The sequence below is a fragment of the Pristis pectinata genome, chromosome 12, assembly GCF_009764475.1.
Source record: "Pristis pectinata isolate sPriPec2 chromosome 12, sPriPec2.1.pri, whole genome shotgun sequence".
Taxonomy (NCBI): Eukaryota; Metazoa; Chordata; class Chondrichthyes; order Rhinopristiformes; family Pristidae; genus Pristis; species Pristis pectinata.
In genome coordinates this window covers 33,240,207-33,259,275 of record NC_067416.1, presented here as the reverse complement: position 1 = coordinate 33,259,275, position 19,069 = coordinate 33,240,207, and the positions used below count along the sequence as shown (strand labels likewise).

Sequence of the window (19,069 nt, the reverse complement as noted above, 5' to 3'; positions counted from 1 at the left end):
TGATTTTAGTGCATCATTCTCCACACCAATGCTGTTTTCTTGGTCCACACTACAGTAAACAGGATCAGTTCAAGGAACATTCAAAGAACATTCAGTCCAGCCTTTAGTGCTGATAGTAAAGTTAACACTCCTTCTAGGTGAAGCTGCAATTTATTTGTACTTCTTCCAATTTGGTATACAGGGCTTATTGCTCACAATGTGGTTTCCCCTTCATTGAGGAAATCTGATGCAGATGGCATGCCTATTTTGCAGAGTACCTCATTCAGTTCACAAATGTGGTCTTGTGCTTGCTGTTGCCTGCTACTTTAATTCTCCTTCCCAACCTGGCCTGTTCACTGTTCCAGCAAAGTTCAATGTAAGCTTGAGGAACAACCCCTCATCTTTTGGCTGGTCACATCACAGCCTTCAAGAGTCAACAGTGAATTCAGCAATGTTAGATTCAAGCTATTTCAATCTTGCATCAGACATGACTGCCATTCAGCTTTTTTCCCCCCTCTTGTCCTGTATTTCAGATTGCATTTGTTTTCTCCTATTGCACCTCCTACAGACACAGGAAGGTCTTGATTGCATTGTGGAAGATGCAAAAGAGATTTACCAGGATTTTGCCTGGGATAGAATATTTCTGTTAAGAGGAGAGATTGGACCAGACTTCCTCCAATACCTTTAAATTAGTTCTCTGAGGTGAGATAAGTGACTGAGCACATTAAATGAGAAAATTAATTAGAATATTTTCTTCTGTAAATCTCCATAACCTTCTATTCCCTTCTCACCCATCTAGATGTCTGACACAACCTTATATGTACCTCTAGTGTTTTCCAGTTACTCCAGTTAAAGCAAGTTCCACATTGTCACCACTCTTTAGACAAAGTATTTTGTTTCTTAATTTCCTGGGGACCAAGAGAAAAACATTGTAATAGCACAAGAGAGGACCTGGTGGATTGGGAGCAGGCGCTTGTGAATAAAATGACATCTGACAAGTGGGAGTCCTTTGAAAGAGAGTTAATAAGAGTTCAAGGCCAGTATGTTCCAGTAAGGGTAGAAGGCAAAGATGGCAGAATTAGGAAACCTTGAATGAGAAAGATTATTGAAGGTTTGATCAGGAAGCACATGGCAGGTATGGTCAACAGCAATTGAATGAGTTTCTTGAGGAACATAGAGAGTACAGGAGAATTTTTATCAAACAAATTAGTGGGCAAAGAGGGACCATGAAATATCCTTGGCAGGTAAGATTAAGGAGAATCCCCAGACATTCCATAAGTACATCAGGAGCAAAAGAGTAGCCAGGGAAAGAGCAAGTCTTTCAATATCGGAAATTATTCAAATTATCATACACAATACTTCAGACACCATCTCACCAACACTATCAGCCTGCAAAACTTCGGTACTCCACCATGGATTCCAGTGGTGGAACAGAGCTTGTCATAATAATCGCGGTAAGACTTCCTTTTTCTTTTATTCAAATCATCTTGTCATAAAGGCTAACATGCCACTTGTCTTTCTAATCACCTGTGGCACCTGCATGGTTCTGATTCTGATTCTGATGTTTGTTTTCAGTGACGTGCGTATAAGCACAAACAGGATCCTTTGAACATCGACATGAATCAGCCTCTCACCATCTAAAAAACACTCTGCATTTCGGATTTTTTGCACCAAAGTGGATTCCTCACATTTTTCCACATGATGTACCACCCGCCATTTTGTCACCCACTTGCTCAGCTTGTCTCTCTCCTCTTGAAGCCTCTTTATATCCTCCACTCCGCTCACAATTCGACCTGTTTCTCCTGCTCAGAGGAAGTGGATTGGGGCAATTTTTGTGGTCCACATTTTCTGTGGTCTGGCACCAGCTAAGTCCCAAGGGTGCCAGATAAAAGATTTTAAAATTATGAAAACATTAAAAATGATAAAAGCAGCTCAAATCAAAGACATTAATATAATTAACATTAAACAAAATGGAAATAAGTAATAAAGTATACTTCCCTTAATTGCATGTCACCCTACAATCTTCACCCCAGTAAATGGACAATGAGACCTGGCAAAGGGCAAGTCCAGGTCAAGCCTGGCACCAATCCAAGAGCAGAATTCCAATGTAATTTCTGGAGAATCCCAGCATGCTTCTGTTGCACCACTGAAATCCATAGCAGTACCAAATCTTTCAGGCAGGAGTGGCAAACGTCATTGGCACTTAGGCTGAGCAATTCTATAGAATAGCCAACAAAATTGGCCCATGCTTTGGTACCTTGCAATGCATCTCAGAGGGCAGTTATGAGTTGACCACACTGTTGGAGCCTTACCAGGGAAGCATGGGTATATTTCATTCCTTAAAGGAGATCAGAGGGGATCTTACAATGGATTGTTTCATGATCTCCATTACCGCAAACACACTCTCACATTTTTTAATTAATCTGAACTCCCTGGTTGCCTTTGTGCATTTGAACTCTGGATCATTTGTTGGCGGTTATCGATTACCAGTCGAATAACACTATAATATTTCCATTCCCTTAGAAAGGTTAATGCTTTGGCAATCTTCTGAAAGGTGTCAGAGTGGTGGTGCGTCGCAGACTACACCCTGGATATTACAGGCACCAGCAGCGGCTTGTTGACAGACCTGTAGCCAGGCAGCAGAGTAGGGAAGAGATGAAAGATGTTTCTCACATGAGGCACTGCCCCTGATGATCTGGCTCAGCAGTATTTAAAGGGACCCTGATTGTCACGTCAGTTGGTGGCAGACGTCTGCAACCTCCTGGAGGGAGACCAGCTGCCTGGTGGACCTTGTAGCTACATTACCAGTGGCTGCCCCTTCATCCTTAACATCTTGTGCCTCTGGATCCTTTCAGAATTCCACAACAGGGATGTCCAGGATCTCCCAGTTGCCAGGTCAGAAACATGCTCAGCAGACAATTGAAGAGCTATTTGCAAGAGAGGGTGGTTACAATAAGTCCGCCAGCTATGATACCAATCAGATGGCACTCAAATTTGGGGCTTTGTACAGGAGCAAAGTGTCATTGACTGCACATGTGCCAATCAGAAAGTCTCCAGATGCACAAAAAGCATTTATTAAGCACTGAAGTTAAAAAATGCAGATGCTGAAAATCTGAAATAAAGTCAGAAAATGAACCATTAACTGTTTCTCTTCCCACAGATGCTACCTGACTTGCTGGGAGTTTCCAACATTTTCTGTTTTTATTTAGTACTTTCCTCCAAATTCATTGAAAGGACAAACCAACTAATCTCCTGTATTGAGGCAAATAGAAGAAGAAAAGGGTGGAAAATCTCAGCAAGTCAGGCAGCATCTGTGGAAAGAGCAACAGTTAATGTTTCAGGTCAAAGACCCCTTGTGTTGTTCTGACCACGATGGTCACAAGTTCTTACATCAGGTTTCATAGACCATAAGACCATGAGACATAGGAGCAGAATTAGGCCATTCAGCCCATCAGGTCTGCTCTGCCATTCAATGATGGCTGATTTATTATTCCCTCTCACCCCATTCTCCTGCCCTCTCCCTGTAACCTTTGACGCCCTTACTAATCAAGTATCTATAAACCTCTCCTTTAAATATACCCAGTGACTGGGCCTCCACAGCTGTCTGTGGCAATGAATTCCACAGATTCACCATCCTCTGGCTAAAGAAATTTTTCCTCATCTCTATCTAAGGGGATGTCCTTCTAGTCTGAGGCTGTGCCCTCTGGTCCTAGACTCTCCCACTACTGGAAACATCCTCTCCACACCCACTCTATCCAGGCCTTTCAATATTCGGTAGGTTTCAATGAGATTCCCCCCTCATCCTTCTAAACTCCAGTGAGTACAGGCCCAGAGCCATCAAACACTCCTCATACATTAACCCTTTCATCCCTGGGATCATCCTCGTAAACCTCCCCTGGACCCTCTCCAATGCCAGTACATCCTTCCTTAGATATGGGGCCCAAAACTGCTCACAAGACTCCAAATGTGGTCTGACCAATGCCTTATAAAGCTCAGCATTACGTCCTTGCTTTTATATTTCAGTCCTCTCAAAATAAATATTAACATTGCATTTGCCTTCCTTACTACTGACTCAATCTGCAAGAGAATCCTGCACTAGGACTCCCAAGTCCCTTTGCATCTCCGATTTCTGAATTTTCTCCCCATTTAGAAAATAGTCTACACCTTTATTCTTTCTACCAAAGTACATGACTATACACTTCCCTACACTCTATTCCATCTGCCACTTCTTTGCCCATTCTCCCAAGCTATCAAAGTCCTTCTCTCAAAACTACCTGCCCCTCCACCTATCTTTGTATTATCCGCAAACTTGGCCACAAAGCCATCAATTCCGTCATCTGGATCATTAACATATAACGTGAAAAGTAGGGGACCCAACACTGACTCCTGGAGAACACCACTAGTCACTGGCAGCTAACCAGAAAAGGCCCCCTTTATTTTCCCACTCTTTGCCTTCTGCCAGTCAGCCTATCTTCTATCCATGCTGGTACCTTTCCTTTAATACCATGGGCTCCTATATTGTTTAGCAGCCTCATGTGCGGCACCTTGTCAAAGGCCTTCTGAAAATCCAAGTAAACAACATCCACTGACTCTCCTTTGTCTATCCTGCCTGTTACTTAGTCAAAGAATTCCAACAGATTTGTCAAGCAAGATCTCCCCTTAAGGAAACCATGCTGACTTGAGCCTATTTTATCATGTGCTTCTAAGTACCCTGAAACCTCACCCTCATACCCCAATCCCCTTCTTTCTGATCCTACATTGCCCAGTCTCCCTCTCTCTGATTCTCCCATGTCCCAGTTTCCTCTATCCCTAAAACAAGGCCCCATTTCATGCTGTCCTGGGACACCCATCCTAAGCCGTCCTCTCTCCTCCCCCCTATTAGCAGGTTCCCGATCAATTTCAGAGAATGTCCCCAATTTAAAAGTCACCACCCTGACATCAGTGATGTGTTCATGTTTGGCGAATCCCATTCATGGTTCCCCCAGATCCTCCTGACTATGTCCAGGGGTTGTTGCCCACATCAACAGTGCTTGTGAATGCCTCTGAGCTGAAGCTTGCAATGGGGAGCAACCAGAGAGGTGAGGGAGTGGGGGAAGGGAAGGGTAAACTGCAGGGTCAAGGCAAACAGAAGATGGTGGGAAGTGTACAGATTGCAAATGAGTTGTCATGGGCTTCCTTAGGCAGCAGTTAGGGGAGCATCCTATCTGGATACATCATGGCTTTGTATGGCAACTGCTCTTCCCAGGACCACAAGAAACTGCAGAGAGTTGTGGACACAGCCCAGTGCGTCACAGAAACTAGCATCTCCTCCATGTCTATACCTCTCGCTGCCTTGGTGAAGCAGCCAGCATAATCAAAGACTCCACCTATCTGGGTCATTCTCTCTTCTCTCCTCTCCCATCAGGCAGAAGATACAGGTGCCTGAGGACACATACCACCAGGCTCAAGGACAGCTTCTATCCCACTGTGATAAGACTATTGAACAGTTCCCTTATATGATGAGATGGACCTTGGCCTCACAATCTATCTTGTTATGACCTTGCACCTTATTGTCTACCTGCAGTGCACTTCCTTGTAGCTGTGACACTTTACTCTGTATTCTGTTATTGTTTTTACACTGTACTACATCAATACACTCTGTACTAACTCAATATATGTGTAATGAATTGATCTGTACGAACGGTATGCAAGACAAGTTTTTCACTGTACCTTGGTACAAGTGACAATAATAAACCAATTCCAATACCAATACCAATTCATAACCATGGGAATCTCCAATCCAAACCTAATTATTGCTCTGCCCATTCAGCAAGAACAGAGTAAGGGTTAAGCTGGTTCATGATTATACTGACTGTATGATGATCAGTCCCCATGGATTTATCCTTCCTGCTCTTGGGCACTGAAGATGTCTTTTTTGTTCACAAGATCACAAGACAAAGGAGCAGAAGTAGGCCATTCAGCCCATCGAGTCTGCTCCATGAGCTAGACTAAAAACTATTCCTATCTAGCCCCAATTTCCGGCCTTGTCCTCGTATCCCTTGATACCTTGACTAATTAGATACCTATCTATCTCCTCCTTAAACACTCCTAATGATTGGGCCTCCACAGCTGTACGTGGCAAAGAATTCCATAATTTCACTACCCTCTGGCTAAAGAAATTTCTCCTCATTTCTGTTTTAAACCGGTACCCTCTAATTCTAAGATTGTGCCCTCTAGTCCTGGACTCACCCACCAAGGGAAACAGCTTAACCACATCTACTCTGTCCAGTCCTTTCAACATTCTAAATGTTTCTATGTGGTCCCCTTTTATTCTTCTGTACTTCAGTGAGTACAGTCCAAGAGCCGATGTTCATAATCATCTTATTCCCAGGAGTGAAATATCACACACAGGCACTTACTTTCCAGCCACACTTTCAGGCATCATTTCCTCGGAATCACCTGATTCTGGTTGGGCCTTAAAATGGGACTTAAGTGGGGAGCCAAACTTTATCTGGGGCTTCAGCAGATAAACTACCTGAACCTGAGGTGCAATGCAGAAGGGTGAACTGAGGTGAGTGGTTCTTTCACTTTACACAGCATCTTTCAACGTCTGGACACCATAAGAAAATGTGAAGCTGGATGACTGTATTTCTGGGAAGACCAGGCAGGGGATGGGGAGTGGGCAAGTGTCTGGGAACTTATGGGAAGAAGAGTAGATGTTGAGGCTGGAGTAGAGGGAAGGTTGGAGTGGGGACTAGGGTCAGGCTGATGATAGGGGAGCCAGGCCGATGAGAGGGGGGAGGTCATAGAATAATGTTCATGGAAATGATGGGGGTTTGGCCAGATGATAGATGGTCAGGGGGGTAATGGAGGGTTAGGGAGATGGTGGGGACCCTGGAGATGAGGGAGGGTCAGGGAGAAGATGGGGAACCAGGGAGGTAACGGGTGTCAGGCAGATGATGGGGGTCGGACAGATGTTATGGAATTGAGGAATGAATGGAATGGAGCCCTAGATTCAATCAAAGGAGCTGAGACTAGATCCCGTGTCTGGGAAACAGCAGGCTGCTGCCCCACCCCTTCCCTCCGTACAGCTCTCTATCTGCCCTAGTCCTCTTTGCCTTCTTTCTCTATCTCTCACAGGCCCTCCAGCCTCTTTTTCCCTCTGTCTCTCTCTTGCCTTTTGACTTTTCTTTCTGTCTCACCCTCTCCCATCTTCCTCTCCCTTTCTCCTTCTCTCGCCTTCCTCCAACTCTCCCTCTCCCACAACGATGCACAGTGATAGAAGCTCCAGCAATTTGGGTTCAATCCACTGCTATCTCCCTCGGGTGCTCCAGATTCCACCCACTTCCCAAAGGCGTGCAGGTTGGTAGGTTATTTTGCCACTGTAAATTGCCTCTAGTGTGTAGGTGAGTGGTAGAATCTGGGAGAATCAATGGGAATGTGGGAAGAATAGGATACAGGGAAAAATTAGTGGGGGAATGGGATTGCACTGGATCCCATTCAGATGGAATCCCAGATGGAATGGTTGAAATAGCCTCCTTCTATGTCTTGAGCAAAATATTAAACCAGTGGATCTGGGGAAATCCCAAAAAATTACAGGGAGAATGTTTAAGCTCCACACAATCAGCACAGCAGGTTAGAAGTTGAGCTGTGTTTACCTAAGTATAGTACATCCACTGGCTCCCCTTTCTCCACAACACATGTTACAACTTCAAAGAGTTCCACTAATTTGGTCGGCCATGGTTTTGCTTTCACAAAACCAGAATGACGTTGCCTGATTATCTTAATTTTTTCTGCTATAATGTCTTTAATAATAACTTCTAACATTTTCCCTGTGACTGATGTTAAGCCAATTTCCCTGTAGTTTTATGCTTTCTTTCTCCTCTTTTCAAATAATGGAGTGACATTCCCCATTTTTCAATCTAATGAAACCATCCCCAAAACTTGGAAAATTGGAAAAATTTAAACCAATGCAGCAATTTGTCACCAGCCACTTCTTTCAAGACCCCACCATTTACAAAAGTTTGAGTTAATGAATCAGAGCAAGCCACACGAGGAAAAGGTGTTTGTGTAGAGGCCATCATTTATTCCAACCAAATTAAACTTTACAACAATCAGTAAACAAAACTGTGATTGTGTCAAAGCAGATGAGGTCAGAAGGGATCCACTAAAACTGAGGTATATTAGCCCTGATAATAACAGGACACTATGTTTGCATGCTGGATTATTTGAACTTGCATCACAAAGGATCTGAAGCCAATGCTACCAAGCACTTGCTGGATGATCTAAAATTAAACATCACACAAAATTGCAGGGAATCTATAACATGAATTTAATAATGATTGCCACAAAACAATCTGATAGGAATTGAAGAAACAGCAGAGCCTTTGGTGTTCTAGAGCTACTGCAGTAGCAGGTTTGTGGGAAAGGGTGACAAGGCCTTGGATCTGGATCACAGAAAAAGAGAACATCTGAGGCCTCTTCATGAGCTATACCTTTGCGTTTAGTTCAATGTTGACTTTTGCAGCTAAAACTGCTGCAGGTATGAATTTTGCTTGAAGTTCCACTGGTTATGTTAACATCAGAATTCCCATAAAAACATCTGAATAATCACAACCGTTAAGCAGAGGGCATTTCTGCCGTTACTACTGAGTACAATACCCATAAGTGGCAGGTCAGACGTTATGGCCCAAGTGTTTTTTGAGTGGCACAGTGGGACAGTGGGACAGAAGTTAATGCTGTTGCCTCACAGCCCTAGAGACCTGTGTTCGACCCTGACCTCTAGCACTGTTTGGGTGGTGTTGCATGTTCTTCCCATGATTGGGTTTTGGTGAGGTGCTCTGGTATTCTCCCACTGGCTGGGCATTGCACATTTCCAAAAGTGCACCATCTGGTAATCTCACTTGGTGAGGTGTTAGAGGAGGGAGCACAGCACGCGAGTTGGTGGGGAGAGGCTGATAGGGGAGGCTGGCACAGACGCAAGAAGCCAGCACCGTGTGGGGAAACTGGGGTTAAGGGATTGCAGAGCTGAGGGCTGGGTGGAGGTCAGAGGTCCTGCACCATGCAGGTCACTGCAGGGTTTGAGGGGGGATGATAGTGGTTGGGCCAAGGATTTAGGTCAGTTTCTCAATTATGTGCATGCTCTACCAGTCTGGATTAAGTCCATGTTTTCCCAGGAATGCCCTACCCTCGCACCTACGAAACAATGTGGTCCATATTCCAATGCAATGTCCTATAAGTTAGTATGTGATGATGTCAAGTCAAGTCAAGTGTATTGTCATGTGCGCAAGTACAGTGAGGTACATGTACAATGAAAAACTTGCTTGCAGCAGCATCACAGGCACGTAGGTACAGACAATACACAAAGCATAAATTACACATAAATTATACAAGACAGTGAAGAGAGAAAAAATGTCAGTATCCATGTAAAAGAAATATGGCATGGGAATTGATATCATCAAATGAAACCCTGATGCAGGAATTATCCAGAGGAATTCACCATTGGTGCAATTTGATCTAGAAATGGTGACAGATTGGTTTTCAGTTTCATATTAGTGAAAGAACCAGGTTCATGTGATCAAATTTCTCAGTGTATGAGTGATGTACATTCTTGCTAAGCCACCCTCATTAGATTACCGACTGATTAGGGTGGCTGAGCAAGAAATTGCCAGAAATCAAAAAAGATCCCTAAGAATATGCTCAAGAAACCAAGTGTCCTTCCAGGTTCTGAGACCTTCGTTGCTGACATCAATGGGCAGGTTGGAACATTTGGGCCAGGTAGTTTATTTATGCTGTAACAAGCAAACTGCTGGAAGAACTCAGTGGGTTGAGCAGCACTTGTCGGGGAAAGGGATCGTTGACGTTTCAGGTTGACACCCTGCGTCAGGACTGAGAGAAGATAGCCAGTATAAAGAGAGGAGGGGGCTGTGTGAGGCAGGGGATGGTAGGTGAGAGGTAGACCGAGAAGAGATGAGGGATGATGGGCAGAAGCAGCCAGGTGGGGGAGGGGGAGAGTTGGAGCTGGGAGACAGAGGCAGTTGGACAATAGGTGGAAGCAGACAAAGGAAAAAAATGGGGAGATGGAAACAGGAGGGCGAGGGGTGGGTGAAGACGGAGACAGCTAGGAGGGTGATAAGTGAGGACACAAAGGCTACAAGTGCTGGAATCTGATAAGTAAGGAAGGTGATGATGGGAACCATGAAGGGAGAGGTGAAGGGCATTTGGAACCAGATGGGGGAGGGGATCCAGTGAGTGAAGTATGTGGGTAGTGGGTGGATGAAAGCAGGAGGGGGAGGGCGGTGAAAAAAGGTGATGGGGTCGGTGGGGGGGGGGGGGGGTGCCAGGGGGAGGTGTATAGGAAAGGGAACATAAATGGGAGGACGAGAGGTGGATCAGTAGGAGAGAGAGAGAGGAACACAGGAGGTAAAGGTTACCTGCAATAGGAAAATTCAGTGTTCATACCTTTGGGTTGTTCACTAACTGGGCAGAACATAAGGTGAACTTGTGGGCAGTGGAGAAGGCTGACAACGGTCGTGTCGGTGTGGGAATGGGAAGGGGAGTTGGAATAACATGCAATCAGCAGCAAACATCCTCATTTTCGACTTATCATGAAAGGAAGTCATTCATGAGGCAGCTGAAGATGGTTGGGCCTAGAACCCTGCTCCAAGGAGCTCCTGCAACTGATGTCCTGGGGCTGGGGGGGGATCCAACTCTGTCAACCACAACCATCTTCCTTTGTCCTTGGTTTGATTCCAATTATTGGCATATTTTCCCTTTGATACCCATTCACTTCAGTTCTACCCAGACACTTTGATGTTATTACCCTCAGACAAACACTGGCTTGATGTCAAGGGCAAACATTCTCTTCTCACCTTAAAATTCAGCACTTTGATCCATGTTTGAATCAAGGCTGTGATAAGGTCTGGGGCAGAGTAATCCAGAAAAAAACATACTTTGCATCAATGAGCAGGTTGTAAACCAGGCATGGCACGGCAGTGTAGGTCAGGCACAGTAGTGTAGTGGTTATTGTAACACTATTACAGTGCCAGCGATTGGGTTCAATTCCGGCTGCTGCCTGTAAGGAGTTTGTATGTTCTCCCTGTGACTGCGTGGGTTTCCTCTGGGTGCTCTGGTTTCCTCCCACATTCCAAAGGTGTACGGGTTAGGAAGTTGTGGGCATGCTATGTTAGCGCCGGAAGTGTGGCGACACTTGCGGGCTGCCCCCAGAACATTCTATGCAAAGATGCATTTCACTATGTGTTTCGATGTACACGCAACTAATAAAGAAATCTTGTTTTAGCTTAGGTTGTTTGATATCATTGTCGACAACAACTTCTATTAATTTGCCAATGATTGTGAGTAGACTAATTAGGTGGATTAGATTTGTCCTCTTTTTGTGAATGGGACATACCTGGGTGACTTTCCACATGATTAGATATATGCCAGCATTGAAACTACTTAGTCGGAGGATCAGCTAATTTCAAAGCACAAGATTTAGTAGTTTAGTTGGGATTTTAAATGTTCTTAAAGCATTTGCTGTATCCAGTGCTCTAAGCCATTTCTTGATATCATGTGATGTGAACTGAATTGGCTGGAGTCTGGCTTCTGCGATGGCGGAGATCACAGAAGGAAACTGAGATGGATCTTCCCCTCAGCACTTCTGACTGAACTTGGTTATGAAAGCCTCATCCTTTGTTTAGCTCTCACATGCTGGGCCCTGCCATTCCTTGGGGCCTTCTCCTTCTGTTGAATGTTTAATTGTCATCTGCCATTCACAATTAGATCATAGATTCATTTATAAGGTTTGGTTTCCATTTATCTTCAGGAAATGACTGAAAAAAATAAAAGAGCTGGAAAGCAGAAACAATCAATTGACTCTATATGATAGGTAGAGCTGAAACGGGAAGTCAAGGAACACTGGCATTCATTCTGTATTTAAGATTATATGCAAATGATTATGTAGAAGCTGGTTTACAAAAAACTGAGAAGGTATTACACAAATTTGAAACACACATTGTTGGCATTATTTACTCAGAGACCTGCTAATAAGGTCAGGTTTCACCTGTGGAGAGAGAAGCAGAGTTAACATTTCAGGCCGATGAGTTTTAATCACAGGAAAACCATTTTATCTTATAGCCGATTACAGTCCAGTAGTTTGTGCAACACTAAGGGTATCAGGCTGCACCAAGACTGATCATAGGTGGAAGATCAGAGGCATAAAGCAGATCCCTTTGTAGCATCATAGCTGGTAACAATGCAACTAAAAACTGAACTTAGCTTCCATTTGGTTCTTTACTGGATGTATTCAGTTAAACCTGAAACTTATACTGATTGTTGCTTGTGAAGATCACAGGAGTGTGACTCCTTGCTCTAGAGTCATGGAGTACAGCACAAAAATAGGCTCTTCAGCCCCAATGTCCATGTGGCCTTTTTATCCATCTACACGAATCCCTTTTGCCTGCTTTAGAACCATATTCTTCTATGCCTTGTCTACTCAAGTGTCTGCCTAAATGCTTCTTAAACATAGTCATTGTGTGTGATCCCACCACTTCTTCTGGCAGTGAGTTCCAGATATCACCCACTCTTTGTGTAAAAACCCCTCAGACCCCCTTTAAATCTCCATCTTCTCACCTTAAACCTATGCGTTTCTGTTTTTGATACCCCTACTAAAGGAAAAAGATTTTGACTATTTACCCTATCCATGCCTCTCTGTCAGGGCACCCCTTCAGCAAACTCATCATCCCAATAGTGTGACAATCAAAACTGCACTCAGTACTCCAAGTGCAGCCTAACTAGTGAGGTTGCAACACAACGTCCCTACTCTTATATTCTGTGCCCCAACCTATGAAGGCAAGCATGCCATATGCCTTCTTTACCACCCTATTGACCTTTCTTGACATTTTCAGGGAACTCTGAACTTGAATCCCCAGAACTCTCTGATCATCAACATTCCTCAGAACCCTACCATTTACTGTGTATGTCCTACCCCTATTTGACTTCCCAAAATGCATCGCCATGCACTTGTCGGGATTAAATTCCATCTGCCGATGCTCCACTCAACTTTCCATCTGATCTATCTCTTGCTTTAGCCTTAGGCATCCATCCTCATGATTCACAACGCCACTAATTTTCATGTCATCCGCAAACTTACCAATCATTCTTTCTCTTTCAAGTGGTGCCACAGAATTGTTTCTGTCCCCCTGAATGACAGGAATGGGTGGTGAACATTTTAATGGAAGGATGGTATGGTGGAAGATACTCATCAGGATGACAGTTTATGAATCAGGGGCCAAACAATCAGGCTGTGTTAGGCTAGTTTTCTCGGTGTTGTTGGTGCTAAGCTGCTTCCGATCTTTCTCATGCGAGAAGGGTGCATGCACCTAACTCAGCTCTGAGTTCCTGGCCAAATGCTAACCAGACACAAAGAACCTGGTGTTTAGCGGCAGAGAGAACACCACCCTCCCCCCATTCCAACCCCAGCTGTGCTGCTGTGGATTTGACTGAAGAACGAGGAGAACGGGTTCACAACCTCTCCAAGAAGATGGTGATCCACATTTGCCGTGTTGCTGCAGCTGCAGCCACTAAGCCTTGGGTGTAATGTTCCGACCTTGGCTGTAAGATCATTTCCAAAAAAAGCATCAGAACATAAGCAACTGGGAGTAGGAACAGGCCATTCAGCCCTTCAAGCCTGCCTGCCATTCAATATGATCATGGTCCTATCCAGTCCTATCCCCACCATCGAGGAGATCTTCAGGAGGCAGTTCCTCAAGAAGGTGGCATCCATCACTCAGGACCTTCAACATCCGGGATGTGCCCTCTCCTCATTACTACCATTGGGGAGGAGGTACAGGAGCCTGAAGACCCACGCTCAATGATTCAGAAACAGTTTCTTCCCCTCCGCCATCAGATTTCTCAACAGTCCATGACCACTACCTCATTATTCCTTTTTTTTGCACTATTTATTTATTTTTGTAATTTATTATAATTTTATATCTTTGCACTGCAGCCGCAAAGCAACAAATTTCACATCATCTAAATCAGTGATAATACATCTGATTTTGATTCAATTCTGAATATCCTAATTTCTAGTCCTGAGCTACATTAGGGAGGTGATGGAGGCTCAGAATTCAGGGAGCGGCAATCTCATCCTCTCCCCCTTGGGAAGACAGCAGCAGGCAGAGTATACACAGGAGGTGGGGCAACATTCCTTGGGTGGGGACTCCACCTCAGACAGCTGATCAGTACTGCAACCACAGGAGACTTTGCTCATGCAACTATTTTCTGAGCATGTCCAATAACTCTTAAGGGCCAATATCAGATCACAGTACATGTCACACAATAACATACACAGTACACGTCACGCAAATTTAAGCAATCTTGGTTAAGTCGGCTGTGTCTTCCAGTCACCATGACATACTATTGGTGGTTGATTGGGTAAAAGCACCTCCCCTGTACACCTAGCTTCTGGCTACTGCAGGCTCCATGCCCATGAGCAGAAAGTCTGAACATTAGGAGCCTCACAGCCACCTGCAATATCACTGAGTGCACCATCAGTGTGGTAAAACAACAGTTCTCAATATATGAACCAATTATTGATACTTGACCTGAAATGTTAATGGGTTCTCTCTCCTCAGATGCTGTCTGACCTGCTGAGTGTTTACAGGTTTTTAGTGCCTTACAGAAACTGCATTAAAAGGCAGAACTGCCTCTGCTGGTCTAAGTTGGAATTTCATGAATTTTGTTCTCTTACAGCAACTCACTGAGAGATTTGTTGAAGGAGAAGGTCAAAAAGCTTCAGTGTCACTTCACATGGGGCCTTCAGAAGGAAACCATTGATTTGGATGAAATGATGTACAGATTGCAAAATTCTGTAAATTTTGGTGTCATATATCAAGCCACATTCTATAACCAACTCGCTTTTGTAAACTGCCTGCAAGGCAACTATGAAGAAGCAATTCAGAACTTAAAGGAAGCTGAAAAAATTCTGAGGGAGAATCACAAAGATGAATTTGAAAGAAGAAGCATCACCTATGGAAACTTTGCCTGGGTGCATTACCACATGGGACAACTGACCGAGGCCCAGTCCTACCTTGACAAGCTGGAGATGATCTGTAAACTGCTCACTAACTGCCCTCGCTATACAGCAATGATACCTGAAGTGTACGGGGAGAAGGGATGGTCATTGCTGAGTTCTGCTGGCGAATACTATGAGGAGGCAAAGGAATGTTTTGAGAAGGCTCTGGAGGAAGATCCTGATAACACAGAATGGATCATGGGATATGCAACTGCTCTACTTTGTCTGGAATCATTTTCTGGTACCCCAGAGAATTATAAATGGAGTCAGTCAGTGAAACAGCTGCAACGTGTACTGGAGCTTGATCCCGACGACTCAATGGCCATGGTGCTGTTGGCCCTAAAGCTACTAGAGTTCAATGAAAAGGAGGAAGCAAATGGATTAGTCAAAGAAGCACTGCAAAAGATCAATGATCTTCCATATATGCTTCGCTATGCAGCAAAATTTTACCGAGTACAGGGAGCTGTGGAGAACGCCGTCAAGCTGTTGAAGGAAACATTAGAATTAACTCCACACTCGAGCTTCTTCCACCATCAAATGGCCATGTGTTACATGAGTAAAATAAGAGACACAAAGAAAAGTCCAATCAGCAGAAGCCATCACAGTATGGCTTTTCAGCAGGAATCTGAATTGATCAGTCAATGCAAGTATCACTTTGAAAAGGTCTGTGAACATCGTGTAAGGTCAGCTATTAAATCACAGATGCATTTTGCAAACTTCTGTGAAATAATTGGAGACTACTCCAAAGCAGATGAGGTCTACAGCAATCTGGTGAAATTGAAGGATATTTGTCCAGAAAATATGCAGAAAATATATTTACGTGCCGGGTCATTTGAACTGAAACACAAAAGGTCTAAATCCAATGCGATCAGCCTATTCTTGAAAGGACTGAAAGTTGAATATGACTCATATGAACGAAAAAAGTGTCATGAGGAATTGGAGAAGTGGGCAGACAGGAAACTTTGCAGGTATCAACACGATAGCAAGGCCCTTGGTGTTAAAGGGTTACTGCATCAGCTGAATGGGAACAAGTCTAAAGCTATTGAATACTTTCAGAAAGCCTTGGAGTTTGATCATGGCAACAAGGAATATCTGAGTGCGCTTTGTGAATTATGCCTTTCCATGAAGAGCCAAAATGATGCTTGAAAGATGTACTGATTCTGCCAGATCAGCGGACAAGTTTGTGGGGTGCACGCTTCACTTTTTAAATTCTCCCAGCGCCTTTCTTCCATGAAGGCTTTACTCACGAATAGGCCATTTATTGATTTATCAAACAATAGTTTAATTATAGTTATTATCAATCTTTGTATTTTGTTCTAAAATAGTGACATCAGTAGTACACTAAGAAAATGGGATTTGGTTGAGTAGCTTTTGATGTTTTGTTGAGTGTGGAAAGAAACAAAGGTGGATTTGGGGGAATCAGACCAAATGGAGTCAAATAGAGAAATCTCCCTGGGTTTTGTCACATATCTCCATTTCTTTTAACTATAATCTTCAGTTATATTTTACTTATTAGTTGGTTACTTGTATTGCATGAACAAACACACTTTTTGAAAAATGGTGTTTGGAAAATAACTGAATTTCCAAGGACATGGTTTAATAGCCTCTAGAGATATACCTAGGAATTAAAATCTACAAAGTAGAGGGTGAGCCTGTTTTAACCAAATTGAAGGAACACCAGCACAAATTCTTAACAGCATGGGTCCAACCTGCTGGCTGCACCTAAGAATGTCAAATTAGAGATATTTCAAATGATAATGTAATATGCATTTATAATATGCATAAGGGCCATTCATTTATCTGGAATGTGTCGGTTGCAGCAACAGCATTCCTGGCATTCCTGCAACTGAACAATGCAGTTTGGGTGGATGTTTGAGGGCTGGGGGTGGAGGAGGCAGGGTTGGGGATGACCATGATACAATTACTGTAAATATATGATGCTATTTAGATACATGTTTGTGATGGGGGACCAGGGGTTATTGTGGTGCATGTGTTAAATATGTGACATTCCTGTAATTGTACAATGCAAATTTGGTGCATGTTTGAGAGGGGGTGACAATTCTATAATTGGACAGTGGAAATTGTGTACATGTTTGGGATTTAGTGAACTATTATCCCAGGGGCTTTGTAGGGCAAGGAAAGTATAGGCAGGGAGTTCCAGAAAGGGTAAATGTAGAGGTATTCAGCCAGGGGATTGGGATTACCAACCAACATTGCCAAATAGAGAGAAAGGAGCAGGCTGTAGGAGAATCACATGCAATGCAAGGACAGATCTGAAAGTGCTGGGGGCATGGACAGTGGGGTAATTCTGTGGAGATTTTTACCTCTATCCATGATATTATGCACACTGTAACATATTTTGTGCTCTGCTGATCACCACTTGGACACCACCTGCCTTGAATAAAGTATAATTATTGATAATATTGCAGGTCAATATGAAATCATTCTAGATGCCAAAATGAAAGGAAAAATCACCCAGACACAACGTTAGTTTTATTAGAACTAATTGGACAGAGTCACAATAGTTGTTTATGAGTAATGGCAAGCATGTTTAAGTTAATAATAAATGTTCCACGGCTGTTGATTTTAACTCGAGGTGAAATACTCCAGGCTGATACTGAAAGAACCAGTTAGGACCTGCAGGTGCACTGCACTGTGGATGCTGTAGAAAGGTGATTAAGATACGGGATCAGCATCCAAGAGCCTGGACAATTGATCCAGAATAGAGATAAACATAAATTACCACAATTAAACAAATCAGTGACTTCTCAGAAACCAAGTAAAACTATCAGCAGGGAAGGAAATCACCCATCCTTCTGAGTCTGGCCTGTATGTGACTCTAGACCCATCCATCTAGTTCACTCAACAACATTGTGAAGGGCCTATTCTGGCAGTATGATTGGGGGCAAATAGCCTGTGAATAAAAAAATATTACTGTACATCAACAGAACATCACAAAACGCCAGGTTAGTACAATTTGGAAAGAATGTCATGATCCATTTCCTATTTTTGCCACTCTGTTCTTTCTACCCCAACCCTCAGTGCATTGCTGATATCAATTCTCTACTATAATATAATATATTTGAATCTGAAGATCTAATTAAAGAAATACTATTTTGCGGAGAAGACCAGATGTACCATCCATGGCAGTTTAAGTGCCACTCATGAGAAACGTGATTTACTTTGTTTCAATCACTTACACAGTAAATGGTAGGGTCCTTGGGAGTGATGTAGAATAGAGAGACCAAGAAGTGCAGGCACATAGTTCCTTTAAGTTGGCTACACAGGTATACAGTGGGGTGAAGAAGGCATTTGACACTCATGCCTTCGTCGGTCAGGATACTGAGTAGTGAATTTGGGACATCATGATACAGCTGTACAAGATATTGGTAAGGCCACATTTGGAGTACTGCATATAGTCCTTGTCACCTTGCTATAGGAAGAATGCCAGTGAACTGAAAAAAGTGCAAAAAAGATTTACGAGGGTGTTACTGGGACTGGAGGGTTTGAGTTATAAGGAGAGTCTGGATCGACTTGACTTTTTCCCCTGGAGCTTAGGAGGCTGAAGGATGACTTAATAGAGGCTTATAAAATCACGAGGGACATAGATAAGGTGAATAGCCACAGTCTCTTCCCCAGTGCAGGGGAGTCTAAAACTAGAGGACACAAATTAATGTGAGAGGGGAAAGATTTAAAAGGGACCTGAGGGTCAACTTTTTCACAAAGAGGGTGGTGGGTATGTGGAACAAGTAGCCATTGGAAGTGGTAGAGGCGGGTACAATTACTACACTTAAAAGACATTTGGACAGGTACATGGATGGGAAAGGTTTAGAGGGATATGGGCCAAATGCAGGCCAATGGGATTAGCTCAGTTATGCAATTTGGTCCGCATGGGGAAGTTGGACCAAAAGGCTTGTTTCCATGGTGTATTAATCTATGACTCTGTGACTCTAATTGTGGGGAGTCATAGAGTCACAGAGAAATACAGTGTGGATACAGGCCCTTCGGCCCAACCAGTCCATGCCGACCATGGTGCAC

At 43.6% G+C, this 19,069-nt stretch overlaps 1 protein-coding gene across 1 annotated transcript; it reads left to right on the top strand.

Annotated features, from left to right (window-relative positions):
* The first annotated feature begins 6,509 nt into the window (after positions 1-6,509).
* Positions 6,510-16,177, top strand: LOC127576934 (interferon-induced protein with tetratricopeptide repeats 5-like). The gene is made up of 2 exons (XM_052027762.1): positions 6,510-6,529; positions 14,710-16,177. The coding sequence occupies exons 1-2, from the start codon at positions 6,510-6,512 to the stop codon at positions 16,175-16,177; spliced, it is 1,488 nt and encodes a 495-aa protein (XP_051883722.1).
* The last annotated feature ends 2,892 nt before the right edge of the window (positions 16,178-19,069 follow it).